The 22,543-nt window shown below is 39.7% G+C and overlaps 1 protein-coding gene across 1 annotated transcript in view; it reads left to right on the top strand.

Annotated features, from left to right (window-relative positions):
* INKA2 (inka box actin regulator 2) overlaps positions 1–22,290 on the top strand; it is a 230,625-nt gene extending 208,335 nt beyond the window's left edge. Inside the window, exon 2 of the mRNA XM_044076990.1 lies at positions 18,013–22,290. Within this exon, the coding sequence (XP_043932925.1) occupies positions 18,013–19,032 (1,020 nt within the window). The 3' untranslated portion in view covers positions 19,033–22,290. The remainder of the gene's footprint in view (positions 1–18,012) is intronic.
* Positions 22,291–22,543: the final 253 nt, after the last annotated feature.

The following is a 22,543-nucleotide window of genomic DNA, read 5'->3' as shown; positions in this document are numbered from 1 at the left end:
AACAAATGAAACTGCTGCAATTTACATGGTTAAGATTTTAATATGCTGTAACGATTGTTTCTGAGAACTGATTTCAGTGAAACATACAGGAAATGGAACCATATGACAGCTTTATTTTTTACAACTTTGTCAGAAAAAGTACAGTTGTGTAAACTGAATTTAGCATAACAGGAGATGTTCGAATGATCACTGTTGCATTAGCCTTAGCTATATGGAGCTATAACCTGCCAAGGGTATAAGAGCCGGCCATCTTCCAAAGCTTCAGGGCACCTTCCATGTGCCCAGACTGTCAGGCAGCTCTAGCTGAGATGACTGAAAGGCAAGTTTGGGTGCAAAGCCCTTCAGAGTTTTCCTGCAGGCAGAAAGAGGGAGGCTGAAACCTGAAAGGACAAAGCTAGGAAAAAAAATAAATGTCCATATCCTGGTATAAAACAAAAAACACACAAAAAAACAAGGTAGATGGAAGGAGGGAGTGGTTACTGCACCAGTGATTATTGGAAAACGTTCTGTCATGGTAAGTTCAACTTATCCAACCATACTATGTTCATCATACTGATCACTGCTGCAGTAGACTTTGCTATATGGGTAGATTACCATAGCTAACTATAACTGGGAGGTGGGAGGAGAGGGATCCAAGAGTCACTGGAGAATAGTCCTAGCAAAGCATGATCTAGACCTAGAGAAGGAATCAAGCTTATACTGTAGAAGAAGCCAAGGTCCTTGGAGAGTAGGCCTTAACCCTGCCTGAAATAAATGTGTCATGGTTAGTATAACAAAAGATAGCAGCCTTATACAACCATTTGGAACTAGTCTGTTTTGATACAGGTTGTCCCTTTTTACCTTCACAAGACATGAACAACTGATATGAAGATCTGAAAGATTTAGTTCTGTCAAGTTAGTACCGCAATTCTCTGTGGACATACAAGGTATGGATTATCCTTTCTTTCTCTCTCATTTTTAGGTTCAGGAAAGAAAGTGGGGGAGATAGTCAGTTTGGCTTAAAGTAACCTCAGATACTATTTTATGCATAAATTAAGGATTAGTTCTCAAAGAAACCCTGTCCTTTGGAAAATGAGATAGGGTTGACTCACTTATAAGTGTTGCAGCTCAGATACCCTTCTTGCAGACATCAGAGCAATCAGTAAAATTGTTTTCCATGTTAAGAACCTTAAGTCAGCCAGATTAGCTGGTTCAAATGGAGTAAGCGTTAGTTTCCCTAACACAAAATTAAGAATCCAGGGAGGGGACAACTGGTTTACTTGGAGGCGTCTTATGCAAAATCTCTTTAAACAACATTTTGGCAGGCAACTGCCTTGAAAGAGGTGGATCCATGGGCAAACATGCTGAAAAAGCCAATAAATGAACCTTGATAGAGGAGTAAGAAAGCCCATAGTACAGTAACTCATATAAATATTGTAAAACCAAAGAACAGCTAGCGCTGAATGGGAGCTGGTTAAGTTGTTGGCACCAACTCAAAAACCTTTTTCAATTGCTAATATATGATTTTCTAGTAGCAGGATTTCTTGCCTCCATTAGTACCTTCTGCACATACTCAGAAAACAGCTTCCTGAAAGGAATTAAGGCCCTATCAACCAAGTAGTCAATTAAAGATGATTGATGTTGGGGTGTATCAAACACCACTATTCTTGTTTGAGTAGATCTATTTTGTGAGGAAACTTGTGGTAATTGCCCCTGGTCATTTCCAAAAGAAGAGAGAACCATGGTTGCCTGGGGCGAGAAGAGAGACACCACGATGATCTTGGGGATTCCTTCTGAATCTTCAGAAGTACCCTGGATATTAGTAGAAAGGATGGAAAGGAGCATTCTTGTTTAAAAAAAAAAAAAAAGTGTCTTCAATACATTCTTGCATGTAGCCTGGAACAGAATTTTGCCAGTTGATTGTTCAGAGAGGAGGCAAAGAGGTATACTTGAGGAAGTCAGCACAGATGGATCATGTCTAGTTTCCATTTGTGAAGGTCTGCCAGAATGGAGGATATCTATAGAGTGAGACTGTGCTGTAAAGCTATATCTCAAGCTTACAAGGCTAGTCTACAAAGGAGATACAAACTGGTACCCCATTGCTTGTTGACGTACCACATCACTGTGGATTTGTCTGTAACCACTTGAAGAGGTCCAAGGACCAAAGATAGTTCAGAGAATGAGTGCCTTGATTAGAGCTAGCATATCCTTGATATGTATGTGCTTCACTTGTTCTTGGTGATCCACACCCCCTCCACTTTTTTCTCTCATAAAACTGCACCACAAGCAAAGCCTGAAATGTCTGTAGTGACTGACTGTTTTGGAGTATGAAGGGAGAAGGGGGGACCTTCATTTAAGGATATTTGTTGTCTCCGTTAAGTGATTTCTCTTCTGACAAATGCCAGTACTGGGATCTAAAAAGATTAATGGTGTTGGTGCTGGGACAAAAGAGATTTCAGATACCACTGTATTTTTCTCATGTGGAGTCTTGCCAGGGTTATGATGAGAATCATAGATGCCATGAGACCCAAAATCCTGAGGTATTCCCTTGCAGTGACCAAAGTCTGAGTGGAAAACCTTAGAAATAGCTCTAAATAAGGATCTATTTTTTCCTGTGGAAGGAAGGCTGTTTGAACTGAGGTGTCGAGTTGACATCCCAGGCACACAATCCTGTTTGAGGGAGTCAAGAAAGACTTTTGAATGTTCTCTTGGAATCCCGGCTTATCTAAGGGATCTCTCACCCAAGAGGGGGATCCCTGACACTTTGAAAAAAGACTCTTCCAAGATAAGCAAGTTGCTAAATAAGGAAAAATGTGGATACTATGTAGCCTGAAATGAGCTATAACTGCAGCTAGACTTTGTGAACATTCTTGTGCAGTGGATAGTCCAAAGGGTAAGTCAGATAAATGATAATGTGATCAGGCACACAACACCTAAAGAAATGCCTGAAGTTGAATGAACAGGCATATGAAGATATGCATCTTTTAAGTCGATTGTTACCAGAAAAAACTGAAGAGGAAAAAGAGGCAACAAGATTTTGAAGTGCCATCATTTTCAATTTGGGCGCTGTCACAAACAGGTTTAGGAAAGAAATATCCGGAACTGGTCTCCAAGCATTTTCTTTCTTTGAGACTAGGACCATCCTTGAATAAAACCCCTTCCCCACCTGAAAAGAAGGAACTGTTTTTTTCAATCTTTGGGAGAGCATGTGATGAAAAACAGGTGGAAACAAAAGAGTCTGACTGGCAGGATGAGCAATGACCCCCTGCCTGGAAAGGAGAAATTTCCTTTCACTGCCTTCTGTAACACTGATGAATGATTTTCAGATCCAATTTGTCTGAAACAGTCCTTTGCCAAAGAGAAAAATGGAGATTCAGACTTTCTGGAAGAGAAAAAAGGCCAGGGTGGAAGGGGGTCACAAGGTTTTTCGAACAGTCAATCAAACTTGTTGAAGTGCCCTTGGTTTTGGGAGGTTTGACACTTCTTTTTGGAACCTCCTTGCCACTTATTTTTAAACATCTGTTGAGATTGTTTTTTTCTGTTTTTGTTGAAACTAGATGAGGAGAAAGAAAATCCCATGGAGAGTTTGGAAAAGGAGGTATGAAAAATCTTAGAGATTCCTTGGATCAGCTTGCCCTTTTCAATACACTTTTGATCACCTCTGCAGCAGAGGGACCAAACACTAAATCTCTGTCCACAAGGGAGAATTTAAATCTCATTTTTATCATCATCTGGGAGGCTCTGAGAATGCAGCCAAGCAAACCTCCCCAAAGTAGTACCAGTGGCCATAGCCCTGGGCGAAGTTTCAACATAGTCAAGCCAAGCACACTGCAAACAATGAGTTGTGACCTGTGCAATAGAAGAAACTAAATTATTTAAACCAAAAGTTTCTTCACAACTAGAAACTGCAGATAAAATGTTCCTCATACATTCACAATCTCAGAATAATATATCAGCCTGACAATTTCAAATTCTGAAATTCAGAGTTGCAGAAGTGTACGCTTTTTTCCATGCCTATGGATAATTTTCTCATCCTTATTAGAAAGAATAAAACTTAGCTTAGCAGCAGAGAGGTCAACTAAGGCTATAGTTGCTGGGTCAAGTTTGGGAATACTGTTTCAAATTTTAAAAGACTGAGAAACTTTATACACCCTATCTGCCTTTTTAGGGACAGCTGGCTAACTATCAGAAAAGGGCAGGCAGTAAGACACACATCTCCTAAAGCTGATAGGACAGGAGGAATGGGTGTAGGTTCTTGAAAATCCTTCTGTAACAAATAAAAGTATTTTCTGAGGGACTGAGAAACATCAGTGTTCTCACACTGAAAACATTGGGACATTATAGCAATAGTCTCAGAGAAAGTGACCCCCCCCCCCCCCCACACTGGGAGAATCACAAGTTGAGCTCTCCTGAATCTGAATAGGAAGTCTAACAACAAAAGCCTGAATCTGCCCCTGCATCTTCCTGTTCAGATTCAGAATCTTGAAGCATGTCAGAAAAGGAGGCATCCCTCTTTCTTTTACCAGAAAGTACTGTACAAGTCTGAATCAAACCATGAGCCACTCCCAGTAAACTACTCCTATCCAAAGAAGTTTGAGGAGGAGTAGATACATGCCTGATTTTCTGTTTCTTTTTGACAGGGAAAATGGGGCCACCCATGTTACTGATGGCAGCCACTGCCTCCACAGGGATGGGCACAGTGTTCTGACAACAGAGAAAGCTTTCCTGAACCAACAAGAGTGGCTCTCCTTGCCCACTGAGGGGATCCCAAAAGCTGCAGAGGAAGTGGCTAATCTCCGGTCCTTAGTAGCTACAGGTTCTACACCAAAGGGATCCAGGGTAAAAGATAAGTGGTGTGAGGTACAACAAATGGCCACAGTGATCTCACCCACTTGTGGCTGAGGCAAATTGCTAGCCTGCTTTGGTGGCTAAGCATGTTTGTTTAACTTTTTCTTTTTGTAGGTGGAAGAAGGACCGACCATGGAACTGATGATCTGTTCCATAGTCAAGCCAAAACTGGTGCTGCTATGCTGGGGAAAACAATGAACAATGCCTGTAAAACTACCAGTCCATCAATTGGAAGTCATATGAGCACAAACATGCTCATCCTAAAGTTTCTGGACTTTGATAATACAAATGCTGTGGAACAGATAGTCTGCACCCCCTCCTAGACCTAGTACTCACTGACATAGGGGGTCTCTGTACTACCCCCTGTGTGTTGTCCTCCCTGGTAAGGTCTGATCATAACTCAGTCTCGTTCTAAATAACAATCATACCTGACTCCCCTCAAGATTAAAAAGGATGAAAAATTTCTTCAAAGCAAACTATAGCCTCCTAAGCGATGGCATAAGTAGTTTCCAACCCCCTGCTACCACTGTCAGCAATGACTCCTATATAGAAGTGTACCCAAATGCCCTGTATAAACACATGTACAAATGCATAGACACAGCTGTACCTGAATGGATCAAAACAATGTCCTCAAAAAAACAAGCCACTCCGGTGCACATCAAGCATAAATAGCTTGTACAACAAGAAGAAGAAACTAATGTCCAAGAACAAGAGAGAAGTGGACTCAGCAGAGGAAGGAACCCTCCCCAGCTTGAAGAAGCAAATTAGATGCCTTGTAAAGTACTTTAAAGCCAATTTTGAAGCTAAACTAGCATCCCTAGCTAAAGACAATCACAAGGCATCATAGCTGTCAACCTCTTAGCACAAAAAATCTGGACAAAGTAAAAAATAATAGAGGGAACAAAGCCCCAAAAATAAGAACACATTTTAAATATTGTTCTTATAAACTTATAAAGTTACTAGAATAAAATCTTGTATTACCATGCATTTTCTGAAGGATATGAAGTCTGAAACTCAAATGACTCTCATTATTTAGTGACTTCAGTCCTCACTGATTTGCCTCAAAATTCCAAAAAATCACAAATATTATGAGGAGCAGACCAAAAATATGAGGCAAAAATCTGGACATTCTGTGAAAATCTGTACAGTTAACAGGTATGCAAGGCATTCTTTAGCTATGTCAGAAATCTAAAGGGATGGCCTAGCTTTGTGCTGAACTAGTAGTGGATAGTGCCACTCATACTGTCCCTGAGGATGTCAACCACCTGCTAGCAGACAGATTTGATGCAAACTTCACCCCGTTCTCACCAGACTTACCTCAAAGCATATCTGTCACGAGTCCTCAACCTAGTATCACCAGTCCTTAACCTAGTATCTCCAAAGAGCAAGTCATAACTCTAAAGAAGTACAACCACACTGTCCATGGCCAAAAACACAGCCTCTATGGGACAGGATAATATCCCAGGCTGCCTAATAAATGGTGTAAAACTGGACCTAATAGAACCACTTGGCACTCTTTTCAACCATAGTCTAAGTACTGGCGTTGTCCCAGCAGAGTGAAAAACAGCAACAGTAATTCCCTTGCACAAAGTGGGTCCATCAACCGACCCTGGGAACAAAGTATTAGTTTAAGGGTGTGCACATTTATGCAACCAGCTTATTGTACATTTTTTATTTTTTATATTGTTTCCCCTAACAGATTTGTTTTTTATTGAATTGTACAAGTTATATAGGTCACATTAAGGGTGGGAAAAGTTTTGAAATGATTTATTGTGGTTTTTATATCACAAAAACCTGGCATTTTAACAGGTAATAAACTTTCTTACACTGTGAAGGACACCAATGAGAAAAAGAAAAGGCAAACACTACTAAAAACTCCTGATGTCCATCACGGAAGTAAAACTTAATAGTAAAATCAAAACTTTAATAAAAAGAAAAAGAATATAACATAAAACAAGCAGTCCTCAGTCTTCCGATAAGCGCTTTTGGCAAATAAGCCTTCCTCAGATCGTATGGCGATATATGATCTGAGGAAGGCTTATTTGCCGAAAGCGCTTATCGGAAGACTGAGGACCGCTTGTTTTATGTTATATTCTTTTTCTTTTTATTAAAGTTTTGATTTTACTATTAAGTTTTACTGCCGTGGTGGACATCAGGAGTTTTTAGTAGTGTTGGCATTTTAACAGGGGTGTGTAAACTTTTTAATCCACTGTACATTAAAAATGAATACCTATCATGTTCAAGCATCATTTTGTTGGCTTTGTAATAACAAAAATTAAACTCTATATTGTCATGTAGTCAAATCATTGTAATTAAAGATGCAAAACAGACAAAAAAATCAATTTATGTAGTACTGTTATCCTGCATTAGATAACAAAATTACTGCATGCAAATACAAATAATAATATAAACAAATTTCTGCAGAAGGTCTGTGCTCCTCTGCACTCCTCAGCTCGGAGGGGGTTGCAGCACTTATATCCTCACTAAATAAATATGCTGTCTCTAAGATCATGCTTACTGCAAGAAAGCTTGACATTTGGCTTTCATAGGTTCATCGATAAGTGCTAGGCTAATTGCCCTTTTGGGCCATTTTAAGCCTAGCCAATTACCCCATGTGATCAAACCCTGCACCTTGGATTTGTAAGGTAACTACCTTAGCCATTATACCAACCCCCGCTCCACTGAACCCATTGCATTTCTTTGTTGTCAGTATGGGTGTATAGATGCACTATGAATTTCAGTTAAATGTTGTTAGAAAAACAGAGAACAGTTCATCATGATATTTAATTGTTTTTATCTGAATACATAGGTTACCAACAATAGTTATACCCAGGCAATGATGTTTACCAAGGTGAGAGATAGGTCCAAAAGTCTACCAGGAATTGTCTGACACACTTTGGGATAGATGGAAGAGGCTTCCCCCAAGTAGTGGTTGTGTAACTTGTTGGATATTTAAAATAAATCATGTAGGGAATCAGTGGATTTCCTCCTCCCAAGAAGTATTTATTATTTTTATAGCATGTGCTTGTTTTCTCAGCGAGTGAAGTACATTTTTGGTGTTCATGACATTTGATTTTGTGACAGTCATTTCCTGTACCTTTTTACAAGATTTCTGCATGGTACCGTATTATACCATAGTACCAGTAGCAGCTTGGTCCTTTGATACCATTTTTTTTCAGAATTGTTTTAATTTCTTGTTGTCCGTTCAGTAATCATTTGTCACACTCAAGCAATAAACATGCCGCCAAATATGTCAAAACACTTTTGCAGACATTGTACAACTTGGTTTACATACAAAAATATTACTGTTTAAACTGCAGTTTATGTGGTTGTAACTTTAGAATTTCTGCCAATAAAGCTTCTCAGAAATAAGTTCAGTGTGTGTGTGTGTGTGTGTGTGTGTGTGTGTGTGTGTGTGTGTGTGTGTGTGTACAAATGAAATATATTATATATATATATATATATATATATATATATATATATATATATATATATATATATATGTGTGTGTGTGTGTGTGTGTGTATATATATATATATATATATATATATATATATATATATATATATATATATAGATCTAGGATGTTTGCTCAAGTGAGCAAACATTCAATCCATAATAACCAAAAACACTTTAACGAAAGAGCTTTTATCGAAAAAGCACTTTTGTTAAAGTGTGTTACAAAAAAATAATAAAACACTACATTTACATTTTAGCAGGGAGGCTACGCCCTCCTGCATCTCCATATGGGGCTGTGCCCCACACCCCCTACTTTAATATTCTCCCACCGAGACTGCACTGCAGTGGAGAAAAGGGAAATTTCCCTTACCCGCACCATAGTACAGCCTCGGCAACAGGCATACTTACGCGAAAGTGCTTCTTTGGTGAAAAGCACTTTCGCGTAAATATGCCTGGCCGTTTGGGTTTTGGTTGTTTGCTCACTCGAGCAAACGTCCTAGATCCATATAGATATATATATATATATATAGTATGATATAGTATGTATATATATATATATATATATATATATATATATATATATATTGCACTCACATGCATTTATATACATATACACATTTGTATACATTATACACACACACACACACACACACACGTATGTGTGTCTGTTTATATACTACAACTTTATCTTAATATTGTAAACACTGTAATCAGCACTGTATAGTTCCAGTGAATGACCTCCCCTGGTTCAGAGCAAAAAATGTAATGCACATAGACAGGTACAGCCGCTCATAGTTTCATAGTTTCATAGTATAGTACTAAGCTATCTGAACTGGGGCATTTGTAAGCCTATCCATAGTGATGTGGCTTTTGCCACCCCATGAAATGGTACAAAAAATGTACAGAATAAATTTAGAATACTGTGCCTCTGTCAAGTAGTGACACAATGAAGGTCCCCTTATATAATAGAATTAGTTTACTGTGCCCCTGTCTAGCAGTGACACAGATGTGACCCCCGGGGTAAACTTGCGATCTCCCATCCACTCATCAAGATTTCTCTTGAAGAGAGTCAGTGAGGGGCTCTGCCTAATACGAACTGGGATCTTGTTCCAAAGCATGGGAAGCATCTGGGTTATGAATATATCCCTCCAGCATGTCCTATTCATACTTGTGCCGAGGTTTAAGTCTTTAGCTCTCGTGGTCCTGATAAATTTGGATTTTTTGAGGTGGAGCATGTCCATCAGATCCTGATTGGACATGGCCTTGTACGTCAGGCAGAGATCATCTCTGAGCAGGTGGTATGCTACTGAATAGAGCTGAAGTTTCTTTAGTCTGGCAGAATAAGACATATGTTGGAGACCCTTGATCCTCTTGGTGAGGTACTTTTGTGGTCTGTCCAGCTGTTGCAAATGCCGGGTGAGGTACATACCAAATGGGGCATTGTACTCAATCATGGGTCTGATGAGGGAGGAATATAGGGGTACAATGACATCCTTGGATCTGGATATGAATCCCTTCATGATGAGGTGTGCAAGGTAGAATGTTTTTTTAACCACTTTGGCAACATGGGTGTCAAATGAGAGGTCGCTGTCGACTTGGGTCCCTAGGTCTCTGATTACTTTTTCCATACTCAGTGGATTGCTGTCTATGTGATAATTTGTGGGTACTTTGTTTTTCCCAAAGGGGATGACTATACATTTTTTGGCATTTAGTTTAAGGCCGTGACTCCGACACCAGTTGTCCGTTTCTGTGAGGCCTTTTTGTAGGATGTGTGTGTCTGCTGGTGTATCGACTATGGCGCCTAGTTTGCAGTCATCTGCGAACTTTGTCAGCCACAGCCCTCCCATGTTTGCTTTAACATCTGAGAAATAAATGCCGAACTAGAGGGGTCCCAGGACAGATCCCTGTGGGACACCACTTGTGACTGGCTTTGAGTCTGACATTGCTCCAGCGATTTTAACTTTATGGGTTCTGTCCTTTAGCCAGTTTGCAACCCATCTAGTGACATAAGGGTTTACTTTTAAGCTGTTGAGCTTATCTATGATGCCTGAGTGGGGTATTGTGTTGAAGGCCTTAGCCAAGTCCAGATATGCTGTATGGACTGCTTTGCCCTTATCAATGGCTCTAGTGACTGTTTCAAAAAAGTCAACCAGGTTTAAAAGGCAGGATCTGCCCTTTACAAAGCCGAACTGGGTGGGGTCAAGTGTCTGTAGGTCCCCTATGTCTCTGTTTATGAGTTCCATAATGATTCTTTCCATAGCTTTGCAGACCAGGCTGGTTAAGCTTATGGGGTGGTAGTTTCCAGGGTCTGTAGAGGCATTCCCCTTGTGGTGTGGGACCACTGTTGCTGTACGCCAGTGTTCAGGTACATATCCCAAAGTAAGGCTAAGGTTAAATAGCATTTTTATGTGTGGGTTTAGCTCCTCTTGTAGTTCACATAACACGCAACCCGGGATACCGTCAGGTCCCATTGATGCTATGTTTTTTGCTTTGTTTAGGGCGGTTCTCACTTGGACATCTGAGATGACAGGGAGATTACATTCAGCTGGGATAAGTATTTCTTCTTTTGGGGGTGAAGGAGGGGAGAAATTTGCACTGAACCTGTCAGTCAGAATGTTGGCAATATCTATGGGTTCAGTGTATTTTTTGTTGTTTTGAACCAACTCTGAGCATATCTGAGGGTTTCCGCCCAGGTTTCTAACATAGCTGAAGAAGGCTTTGTGGTTATCTTTAGTGTCCTTAGCGATTTTTCTCTCAAAGTTGGCCTTGGATGTTTTTATGAGAGAACGTAGTTTTCTGCTAATGTTGATCAGAGATGTCTTCCCTTCATGGGATTTTGCTCTGACGTGCAGTAGCTTCCTTCTTTTGTTATACAATTTATTTATGGCTGAGGTCCACCAGACAGGACGCTTACCTTTGGTAGTGAGGGACTTGGATTTGTTTGGGATTGCATGATCCATGCATTCTTGGAGATGTCCATAGAAAGCATTTGTGAAGGATTCGGCATTGTGGGATGTGGTATCTAATGGCACAGTGGGCTTACAGGATACCACCTCAGTCTTAAGAAGAGTGAAGTCTGCTTTTGAGAAGTTTTTCACTGTGGTCTTTTGTGCTGGGGGTGGAGGTGGGATATGTATATCCAGGGTGATTAGTTTGTGGTCAGATCTCACTAGTGAGGGGTATACTTCCGGTGTGGAGCATTTTGTCCCCATGTTTGTGATGATCATGTCTAGTATATTATCTCCCCTAGTGGGAGAGGTGACTAGTTGGTCCAGTGCATTTGAATTTATGAATTCCAGGAACCTTTGGGCTAGGGTATTAGGGCTAGAATAATGTACCCAATCTATGTTTGGGTAGTTGAAGTCTCCCAGTATGATGATATTTTGTGATACATTCATATCCTCCAATGTCTTCAGGAAGGCTGAGTGGGGTTCTTGAGATTGGGAGGGTGGTCTGTAACATGCTACCAGTTGTATAGCAGTTTTGCCTATGGTTAGTTGCACCTGTATGGTCTCTGATGCTTCATGTGTTGCTACTAACCTGGAGGTGTGGGTGTCCTTGATGAATATGGACACTCCCCCTCCCTTTGTGGTTCGGCCCGGGTTTTAGGGCCGAAAAGCATGATATGAGGTATAGCCTGGTAGTGCTGGGGTGCTTTCAGGAGCCTTGAACCAGGTTTCAGTTACTGCACAGACGTCAATGTTCTCCATGCTGAGGAGTGCATCAAGTGTCTGCATCTTGAGATTTAGACTTCTGGCTTTGAGCAGCATTACCCTTAGTTTTTTCCATTTTTGTTTTCTAAGGAGGTGGGTTTGTCTTTTGAGCCTTGCCTAAAAAAGGCACTATGGGGGTGGCAAGAGCCTTAGCCAATATCCGGAAGCCCAGTGGTGACAGGTGTAAGCCATCCCTTGCGAAGCAGCATGGCTTGTCCAACATGTCATCCCAGGCAGACAGACATTGGATCCCCTTAGAATGACACCAGTACTTGAGCCAATTGTTAAAGCTGATCATCTTGTCTTTGTATTGTGGTATCATTCTTGGTGAGGGCAAGATGCTGCTCAGGGTCAGGGTCATACCAGCCTGGGCTACATAATCGGAGAGCTCCTCTATGTCTCTTTTCATGTAGTCCAGGGAGGTACGTCTCAGGTCATTTACACCAGCATGGACAATGATGGAGTCATATTTGTACTTGCTTTGGAGTGACTTGAGTGCGTGTGTTATGTGGCGGATCCTAGCTCCTGATAGACAGCTCACAGTCACCTTCTCCTTGTTCAGCCTGGTCAGCGGGACATCAGTGTGTCTGACTATAGAGTCACCTATTACTAGTGTATCAGGCAAGGTGTTTGGCCTTAAGGGCTGTGATTGGTTGACACATTGATTTATTGAAGTATGTGTTGCATGTGTTTTGTTTTGAGGTGGTGGATTTTTGGATGTCTGCTTTGGGAGCCTCTGTTGTTTTGGTAAGTTTTTTATTAGAGCCTCAGAGTATGTCTTTGTGTTTTTATGTGTTTGGTTTGCAGTTGTGGTAGGTCTATGTGGGACTGGGATTGTTGTGTGTGTGGTTGCTATCTCCTCCTGTCTGGTCATGCCAGCCCTGAGTTGAGAGAGTTCAGCCTCCAGTTTGGCTATATAGTTGCATCTCTCACATGTATTTGTGTTTGTTGGGAGGAGGAGAGGGTTGTCTGTGTACGAGACAATTGTAGCATTGTCTCAAGATACCCAGATTGACCAGCTGAATTGGAGACGACGCCAGTAATCTACCACTCGACATGCTAGAACAGTATAAGGGAGTGCTGTACCTTTAAGGGAAGTGGATATTCACAGGGGTGGTAAGTGGATGTAGTGCTTTACTTAGTACGAGAGTGCTTACTTAGAAGAGAAGTATTGAGATCAAGTGCTAGGCTTATAATATAGTGAGTAGTCTGGTTATACTAAGAGTAGAGCTTCCTTAAGGGAAAATTTGAAGAGCAGACTTGGCGGAGCCAGAAAAAGTTTAACCGGCACTGCGCTATGCACACAATCGCGCAAAGTCATGCAAACGCGGATTTTAAACAGTGAACTACAAAAGAGCTAGAAATGGTCCAAAACAACCAATTACTACAGCTTCTTGTGCTGAGGTCACTTCCTACAGGGACAGGTAGGCTGCTCAAGGCTCCCCACTCCCACTGGTGAGCAAAGAAACTTCCTTCTATCCAAGTAAGGTAATGGACAACACAGGAACTACACCACAGCCCAGAATACAGCAATGCCTGTAAACTGGTCTAAACTAGTCGAGGAGAGGCGGGAAAACAAGGATTATTTTTTTGTTTTTTTGGGGTTTTTTTGGTAGAAACACACAGAAAATGCAGAAACAGTGATAAATTTGTTACACAGGCTAGCACACTTTAGTGGGCAGCCTCCACAGTTAAATTAAACAAACAAACAAACATACATACCTGACAGTGCTCTGTGGTTTCTGCAGGGGTCCTGACTCTTAGGATCTGATAAATATCAGAGTAAGGTAAATTCTACAATTTCAAAGTAAGGTCTTTCGTTTCAAAAACGTAATTGGGAGGTAAGGATTTGTTTCGAATGAAATCTAACAATCTGTACAGCCTTTCTTTTAACCACTTTTTAATAGGGGGGAAATATTTTATCATTAAGCTATAGATGAATGATTTTTTTAGTATCTTAAGTGTTTTAACAGTGTATTCATTTTAAAGAAATAAAGTCTTCATCATAAAACATAGTTATGACAGAGGTATTACTGCACAGCAATGTTTCTTTAGTCAAGCCAGGAACTAATAAAATACATTTGCTGAATTAGTTATCTCAAAAAGGTTCCCACCAGATATCACATACATTGCGGTGTTGTTACACATCGTAATTGAGATAACTGAATTAACGAGGTGAAGTCTATTGCTTTCCTTTATGTACTCATTTTAAATAACTAACGTTACTGCGAGAATACTGTCACTCAACACAGCTTGATTAAAAAGATTTGCCTAGAAGGGATTTGATTTTTCTATAGCCAATGATATCTTAAGACAAGCTTGAAATTCATGTTTCCAAACCACCAAATGTAGTACCCCATTAAAGTAGCAAAGGCAATTAAAAAAGCTACAGTTGTACAGGGCTATAACAACTGCATTATCTCAGGCTAAAATAACATCAATTCTTTTGCTGTACATTTTTAATGGAATCTGTTTTCTGTGCAAACTGTTACACAGACGTATTATGAGATTGGGTTCACCAAGGCACGTAGTACAGATCTTTAAGAAGAGGCCAGTAAATAAATTGATAAAAAAGTCAAAATACATGGATACATAAAACTGTAGATCACTGCTGCAATTTTTTTTGGTCAGAAAAGCTTGAATAATTACTTTCAAGGACTAGTACAGAATAAAAGATTAACTCTTCAGTTACTTATTACATTGCAGAAATACAGTACAAAAGCCTGTATGCCCTTGTCGTTGGATTAATACCAGCTTTCTACAGGAATAATCTGCATTGTAAAAGTGTATTTTACAGCTTCTGTATGAGCTAAGTGACAGAAATGTTATATTCTTAGCTTAGAGGTTTGTGGGTGTTTAATATGCAAATGTCCGTGGAAAGGAAAAGCATTTGGAGATACATATTGTGGACTGAATAGAATAAGAAAGTGCACTGCTTTAGAATAAGTGACTGCTTAGTATTTATCAGACGTAAGATGGCCAGTTGGTCAAAAATGTGTACTTCACTTAAAATTACTTTTTTCAATGAGAAAACTGCATTCAGGGTTTATCTTTATCCCAAAGTACAGTACCTTGATGCAGATTATACTAATCTCAAGGATGTAGAGGAAAAAGCCCCGATATTGGGAGAAGGAAGGTGTCTCTCCTTCTGAAAACCATGTCAATTACATATTTGTAATCAACATTGCTTTTGGTGAATTCTTTTTTGTTCTTCTCCCATGGGTCTATTCACTCACCTGCAACAAAGGCAAAAACGATGAACATCACTGTCATTTATTGTAGCATTAAGAGTGTGTGTGTGTGTGTGTGTGTGTGTGTGCGCGTGTGTGTGCGTATGTGTGTGTGTGTGTGTGTGTGTGTGTGTGTGTGTGTGTGTGTGTGTGTGTGTGTGTGTGTGTGTGTGTGTGTGTGTGCGTGTGTGTGTGTGTGTGTGTGTGTGTGTGTGTGTGTGTGTGTGTGCGTGTGTTCGCGTGGGTTCATAGGTATGTACTAGGCTAATGACCACTGGGGCCTTTTTAAGTCGAGTCATACATCAGAAATCTCTGACAAGTTCTGGTGTCCTTGGAAAGCTTAAGCAGGAGCTTAAGAGATGAAACATTTACAAGCAGAAGCCTGGGAGATGATCTATTTACAGGTTGCCTATGTCCATTAGAGACATAAGTGCCAAACCAGAGATGAATTTCCTGCCCCCATCCAATTGTCCAAGTTCCAATTGAACTGGGTGTAGGAGAATGCCTGCTTCACATGGATAGCAAGCCTGTTCCAGGGAAGGGATAGTCTTTGGGATACATACCTGTCTCTCCAGAAGATCCTATTCATATCACAGGCAGTAAGACTTTAGAACAGGTAATTCTGGTGATGTTTGTTTTGTGGATATGGAGGAGGTCCATTAGGTTGAGGTCCAACAATTTCTTGTATACCAGGCATAGATCTACACTCAATGGCATGTAGGAGACAGAATACAGTGATAGAGATTTAAGGTGGTCTGCATAGGACATGTTACTTACACCACATGGGAGTCTAAGTATTCATGCAGGGTGCATGGCCGTGTTTCTGCATGTGGTCTCTGCTATTGGACAGAGAGGGCTGATTAAAGTACATTCACAATCTGCAGTGGCTCTGCTGAAATTAACCTACACCTGTCTGGCAGCAGCTGGAGTAACTACAGTATATAAAGAGTGTTTTATCTGTGTGCGCATGTGAGGGAGATAGTTGGTGGATGTCTCACTTTGAGTGTGCATGTTTGTGCATGGGTGTGTGTTTGACTGTATGGTGTGCTAGGTGCCTGCACCAAATAATGGCACAGCCTGGTAGGTGGCTAAAGTGAGCTGTTGTTCAGTCATCCCAGCTGAGCAGTGATTCATAGTCGTGCAGACTCTTCTACATGAAATGTGAATGACTGAATCACTAAATAACAGAACAACACGATTTACAGAATTCATGCAGTACAGCTTGTGCTGCTGTACCTTTAGATAAGAATTTCACTCTTTTTGATGCGCTGAGTATTTCTGATTTTTTTTCTCTGATACAAAAAATGCAATGTGCAATAAAGCACTCATGAAGCAGGAAGGCTTTGGCATATAGTGAAACTGTTAAGTCATGAACAGGCACTAATGAAAGTAGAAAACTGGTGCAAGGATAGGACCTTGGAGTCAGCACCATTTCAGTAGACACTTAAAATGCACAGCAGATTACCAGCGTTTTTGGTGCATTTATGTAACTAATCGTTGACAACATGGCAGTTTCTGAGTAGGTGGAAATGTACAGATCTGCAACAGTGTTATGTTCCTTATTTAGCTTCAGTCAGTACTTCAAAAAGGGAATATGCAGCCCTTTTTATAATTAAAAGCCACTGAAATATATAAAGAGTTGAAACGCTAACACGTTTTACTAAGAAATTCAAGGTGTGTGTATGTTTAGACACATATGCACAGGCACATGTACACTTAGAGACACAACACACATTTAGAAAATTTATGTTTAAGTTGGACTTTTATAATTTGGTAAAGCAAATTAAAGGCTCCACATAACTTTCATTAGTAACAAAACAAATTTCATAGAGAGGGAGGTTCAGATGTGGAATAAAATGGTAAAAGAAATGAAAGAGGATTCAACAGTGACTAACTTCAAAAATTTAGAAGATACATACGTGGGAGCAAAAAATATACGTGTTAAAAGGTCAGACGAGTAGATCACATAGATATCTGATTAGGGACTTGTATGTATGTACATGTCTTTTTACACTTTTGTCTGATTTGAATTTTTTCTTTATTTTATTAAATTTATGATATCTGTAAATTAACTTCAGATATTTTTGTTGTCAATCTCAGCTCATTGCTACTAATGAAACAAGGATATCAGGTGTTTGTAAGCACTGTTTTCTTAGGCGCATCAGAATGTGAGACCACTTTTTCCTTAAGGCATATATTTTTGCCTATTCATCAGTTGCAGCTACAGCTGTTCCTGGAGTGCTTTTAGATAATGTGCAGTGCATATGCTCTGTTGAACAACTGTTTCTAATACAATATTCTGCTTAAATTCTTTGAACCAACATGAAAAAATAGAATGCAGAAACAACACATCTGAAAAAAAAATTCAATAAAATGGAAGTAAATTGTGACATGCTTACAGAGTTACTGAAGGTTGAGTGATAAAGCATGCTAGATACAATGCTACAGAGCTACTAAAGGCTGCCATACCTACTGCAATAAAAGTAGCTCACCCAAAATATAATGCTCCTTGCTACTGGAAGAAAGGGCATAATTGTTCCGTTGCATGCAGTGCATTTTTGTAAAGACTACTACATGTCAAATCAAACTTCTTAAATGCAAAACATGAATGAAATTATGCAATTAGCTTTCTATTTCATAAACTGTGGCAGTGTGCTTTGTAGCTATGTGTAAGTTGTTTAACATTAAAATCCATTCTACATTTATTACTTTTATACCTGAACAAATGAGCTATGTAAGTCCTCTTGTCACTCCCTTAGTTTACAATACCTTTTTCTTTTCAGGTATCCATGAAGGAAGCTGGCGATGGCTTACATGACCAAATGAATTGCATGATGGGTGCACTACAGGAATTGAAGCTTCTTCAGGTTCAGACAGCACTGGAACAGCTAAGGCTCTCTGGAGATCCATGTCACACTCTAGCAGTTAGCCAGCATCAGCGATGGTTAAATGGCGGTGAGAGCTTGAGCACTGGAGAGGAGTCCACCATGCAAATGGAACGCACACTTGATTCCGCAGAATCATTCACATCTATAAGCCCTGTGAAGCATTCTGGGTCTCCTAATTTTACAAAATGTATTGCATCAGCTAGCACACCAGAACACAAGTGTGAATCCACATGTGAAATTCTGGCCAGAAATGGTTCTCTGAACTCTTGCTGTAGTTGCACAGCAGCCCAATACAATTTATTGGAACCTGAATGGTCACTAAATTCAAGCTATAGCAAACAGTATCGGGAGGACAGTACTTACCACACCTTTTCTAGCAATAACTCAGGATACTGTGACTATGAAAATGATGATTCACGTGACTGGACATGCTCCCTAATGTCCCAGAGCAGAAATCGCCAACCTCTTATTTTAGGAGATAATATCTTTGCAGATCTGGTGGAAAATTGGCTTGATTTACCTGAACCAGAAAAAAAATGTGATTCATATGATCAATCAGCAATCAGAAGGTCTCCAGATTTCCACAAGAAGTTTTCTCTCACCACCAATATATTTAAAAAGCTTTTACGCAGTGTTAGACCAGACAAAGATAAACTTCTTAAGGAAAAGCCAGGCTGGTTACCTACAGAAGACCAAAGCAATGAAATATACAAAAGACATAAAAAGTTAAATAAGAAAAAGAAAAAGTTTTATTTTCCTTTTCAGGGAAATTCCCATGGTGTTCATAATAAAAGTGGAAAGTTCAAAGCATCAGAAGAAAAACCTGACAACACTGTTGTTTGCACAAAAATAGTGTACAATTCTGTAGAAAAAGCACAACCAGTGTTTGATATGAATACTGCTGTTTGGGTGTGAGAGAAGTCAAGAGAAACCACATTTATTCTCAGCTGAAATGAGATGGATGTTTATTTGCTCTGACCCCCTTCTGGTTATCATACTTATCTCCCAGCCACCTTACTGACTCATTCATTCCCCAGGGAAAAGAGCCCCACAGCCCATTTATTTCTCCTGGGTTAAGAGGTAAGCACTTGCAGAATGGTAGCATGCGCCGCAATAAGAATGGGATTTTTCTCTGTGCATACACGTTCTGCATTTGGGCATGCAGTGGGCATTGGATGGGAGTATCACTTGCTTCTACTGTGGCATAAGTCTGCTGGACAACTTAACCCCTTTGAGGGAAAACATCTACACTGTCTCCAGTCCCTGATTAGGAGCCAGAAATGAGCTCACATTCCTGGGCATACATCCCCCCTTTCATTCTGAGAGAAGTGACAAATCTCAGTCTCTGCATATATTCCTGGGCATTAACCCCCTTCCATCCTGACAGAAGTGACAAATCTCAGTTTCTGCTTATATTCCTGGGCATTAACCCCCTTCCATCCTGACAGAAGTGACAAATCTCAGTCTCTGCATATATTCCTGGGCATTAACCCCCTTCCATCCTGACAGAAGTGACAAATCTCAGTTTCTGCTTATATTCCTGGGCATTAACCCCCTTCCATCCTGACAGAAGTGACAAATCTCAGTCTCTGCTTATATTCTTGGGCATTAACCCCCTTCCATCCTGACAGAAGTAACATATCTCAGTCTCTGCTTATATTCCTGGGCATTAATCCCCTTCCATCCTGACAGAAGTGACGAATCTGAGTCTGTCATTCTTCTGCCACCCCAGATGGCTCTTCCAGCACTTACTCTGGTAAATGTTCCCTGGTCATCTGGGCTGTTGTCAGGTTTGTACTACTATAGGTTTACTGATTTGGGGATTTATTTATTTTTTTAACCTCAGAGTGACAATGCCTAATGCTCCACTTGTTCCATTACATCAAGATCAGTCTCAATACATCTGTACATCAAAACACCATGTAGTACAGTGTCTGTTTGAACCATATGCTACCAGCATCTCCTCTACATACATATATGCATGGCTTACAGAAGGACAACCCCCTCAGTGGATACTCAAACAGACAAATGTTGCTCACACCCCTTGTCCTGCCTAGCTCATTAAATGCCATAGTCACTGTTTGAATTCAGTCATCTGGGTCATAGTCAAGGCTTAATCCCTGTACTCTAAAGAATCTGGCTGGTTTGAATATTTTTAAAGTATTGCAAAATAAGACAAGTGGAATGTTACCTTAGCGGGGTGATTACACTTTTTGCAAGGTATAAGTCTTAAGGCAAGTTTCAGATATCAGAGAAAAATGCAGATACTTAGACTCCTGACATGTCATTTACCTTCTTACCCCACTAGCCCCCACACTTCACTCAATACCTTTCCAAGGCTGCATGTATATCTGTGATGGAATAATGAATTATTCTTGGAGCATGGACACCCCTTCCAGCAACACATCTCTAGTTTTCCTCATTATGAATATGCGTGCCAGTATAGCCACTAAGATATTTTTATAAAATGGTCCCAAGCTTTGAGCAGGTTTGTTTGTGAAAAGAATTCTGCATGGCAGAAATGGAAAAAAAACTTTTTTTTTTCTCTTGAGTAAGGTGCCTTTTGGCTTTCTGTTTTGTTTTGTTTTTTTTGGGGGGGGGTTAAAAGCCTGGCTATTTTCCCCACTCAGAATGTCTGCCCTACTTTCATTTTTAGAGTATAGTAACTAGCATTCACTTTTATCTGTGCTGGTCTCCAGTGACTATATGGTATTGCAACTTTGGATTTGGAAACAGCTCACCATTTAGAGCTTTTCTTTTTAGTTTTGAGAACAGCTTAATACACTTGGTTCTGCCACTCAGATCTTTTCCATTAGTTAAAAATCAAATATGGAAAAGAAAAGAAATATATAAAACATGCCATGTTCATCATTCTGACAGCACATATATGTTTTGCCACAAGACTGGCGATATTTGTAATACACAAAACAAATGAAAACCATGCAACTCCAGTGAAAGTCCAGTTCACATCACAAAACACAAACTCAGATAGACAGTGTTGAAAATAGCAGTTTACCTTGTACAGTTTGTATAGTAATACATCGTAGCAGTTTACCTTGTACAGTTTGTACAGTAATACATCGTAGCAGTTTACCTTGTACAGTTTGTATAGTAATACATCGTAGCAGTTTACCTTGTACAGTTTGTATAGTAATACATCGTAGCAGTTTACCTTGTACAGTTTGTATAGTAATACATCGTAGCAGTTTACCTTGTACAGTTTGTATAGTAATACATCGTAGCAGTTTACCTTGTACAGTTTGTATAGTAATACATCGTAGCAGTTTACCTTGTACAGTTTGTACAGTAATACATCGTAGCAGTTTACCTTGTACTTTTTGTACAGTAATACATCGTAGCAGTTTACCTTGTACAGTTTGTATAGTAATACATCGTAGCAGTTTACCTTGTACAGTTTGTACAGTAATACATCGTAGCAGTTTACCTTGTACAGTTTGTACAGTAATACATCGTAGCAGTTTACCTTGTACAGTTTGTACAGTAATACATCTTATGTACCATACTGTTGTAGTATATACTTCATGCCTTAAGAAGAACACACACAATACGAGTTTATAAATGAGCTTGCAAATGAGGATTGCTGATTTTTTGTTACAGAATGGTTTATACTTATGTTACTGGGAAGAACCGAGTTCTTCAATTATTGACCCTTGAAGGGTGCTTAATAATAGTACAATGTTGACTCTTCCAGCTCACTATAAATCCATGATTTTTCCACAGAATGATGCTACTACATGCAGTAATCTGTAAAAGCACAACATCTCAGCTGTAAAACTGTTTGACTTTTATTTCAGGACACTTAGCAAAAGAAACATTCCAAGAAATAATACTCCTTAAAGTGAGCTTCTCTGAGACAAAATTTTTTGCTTAATGTAAAAAGAGTATTTTGTCTGAAAATAATAATGTATTTTATGTAAATGCAACTGACTAGAAAATGAATATTACAATTGCCACTGCAGATTTTTAAACAATGTTAAAAAATGATGACGTAGTAAGTTTACTTCACTGTGATGGTCACAGGATCAAGCAGTTGGTGTTATATTACTAGTCATAAAAAGTAGCTCAGGTTTTTAAAACTGGAGTGTACAAAGTAATTTACTTTTACAGTCAATCCACTGGTTTTAAGCTGTAAATAAAACAAATTATTTCAAACACATGGTGTGCAGCACAAAGTTCTATGGATAGGTCTCTCTACCAGCTATCTATTGCTTTTCAGTAGTTTACAGCTTATTGTTATATCTGAATGTTCTTAGGTTTCTCCTTATGTGATTAGATATTCTGTCTCCATAAATTTGAGGAAAACAGGAGTTTCTGAAACCTGCATGTTTTCAGTTCCCCAGATGTTTACCTCATGTGAGGAATAAGCTGATGTTCTTCATATGGATCACTCTTGCAGTATTTTGAA

This window comes from Protopterus annectens, chromosome 7.part0, assembly GCF_019279795.1.
Source record: "Protopterus annectens isolate FY-2018-M chromosome 7.part0, PAN1.0, whole genome shotgun sequence".
Taxonomy (NCBI): domain Eukaryota; kingdom Metazoa; phylum Chordata; order Ceratodontiformes; family Protopteridae; genus Protopterus; species Protopterus annectens.
Note: the sequence above shows the minus strand (reverse complement) of the source record. Positions and strands in the feature narration are given on the sequence as shown.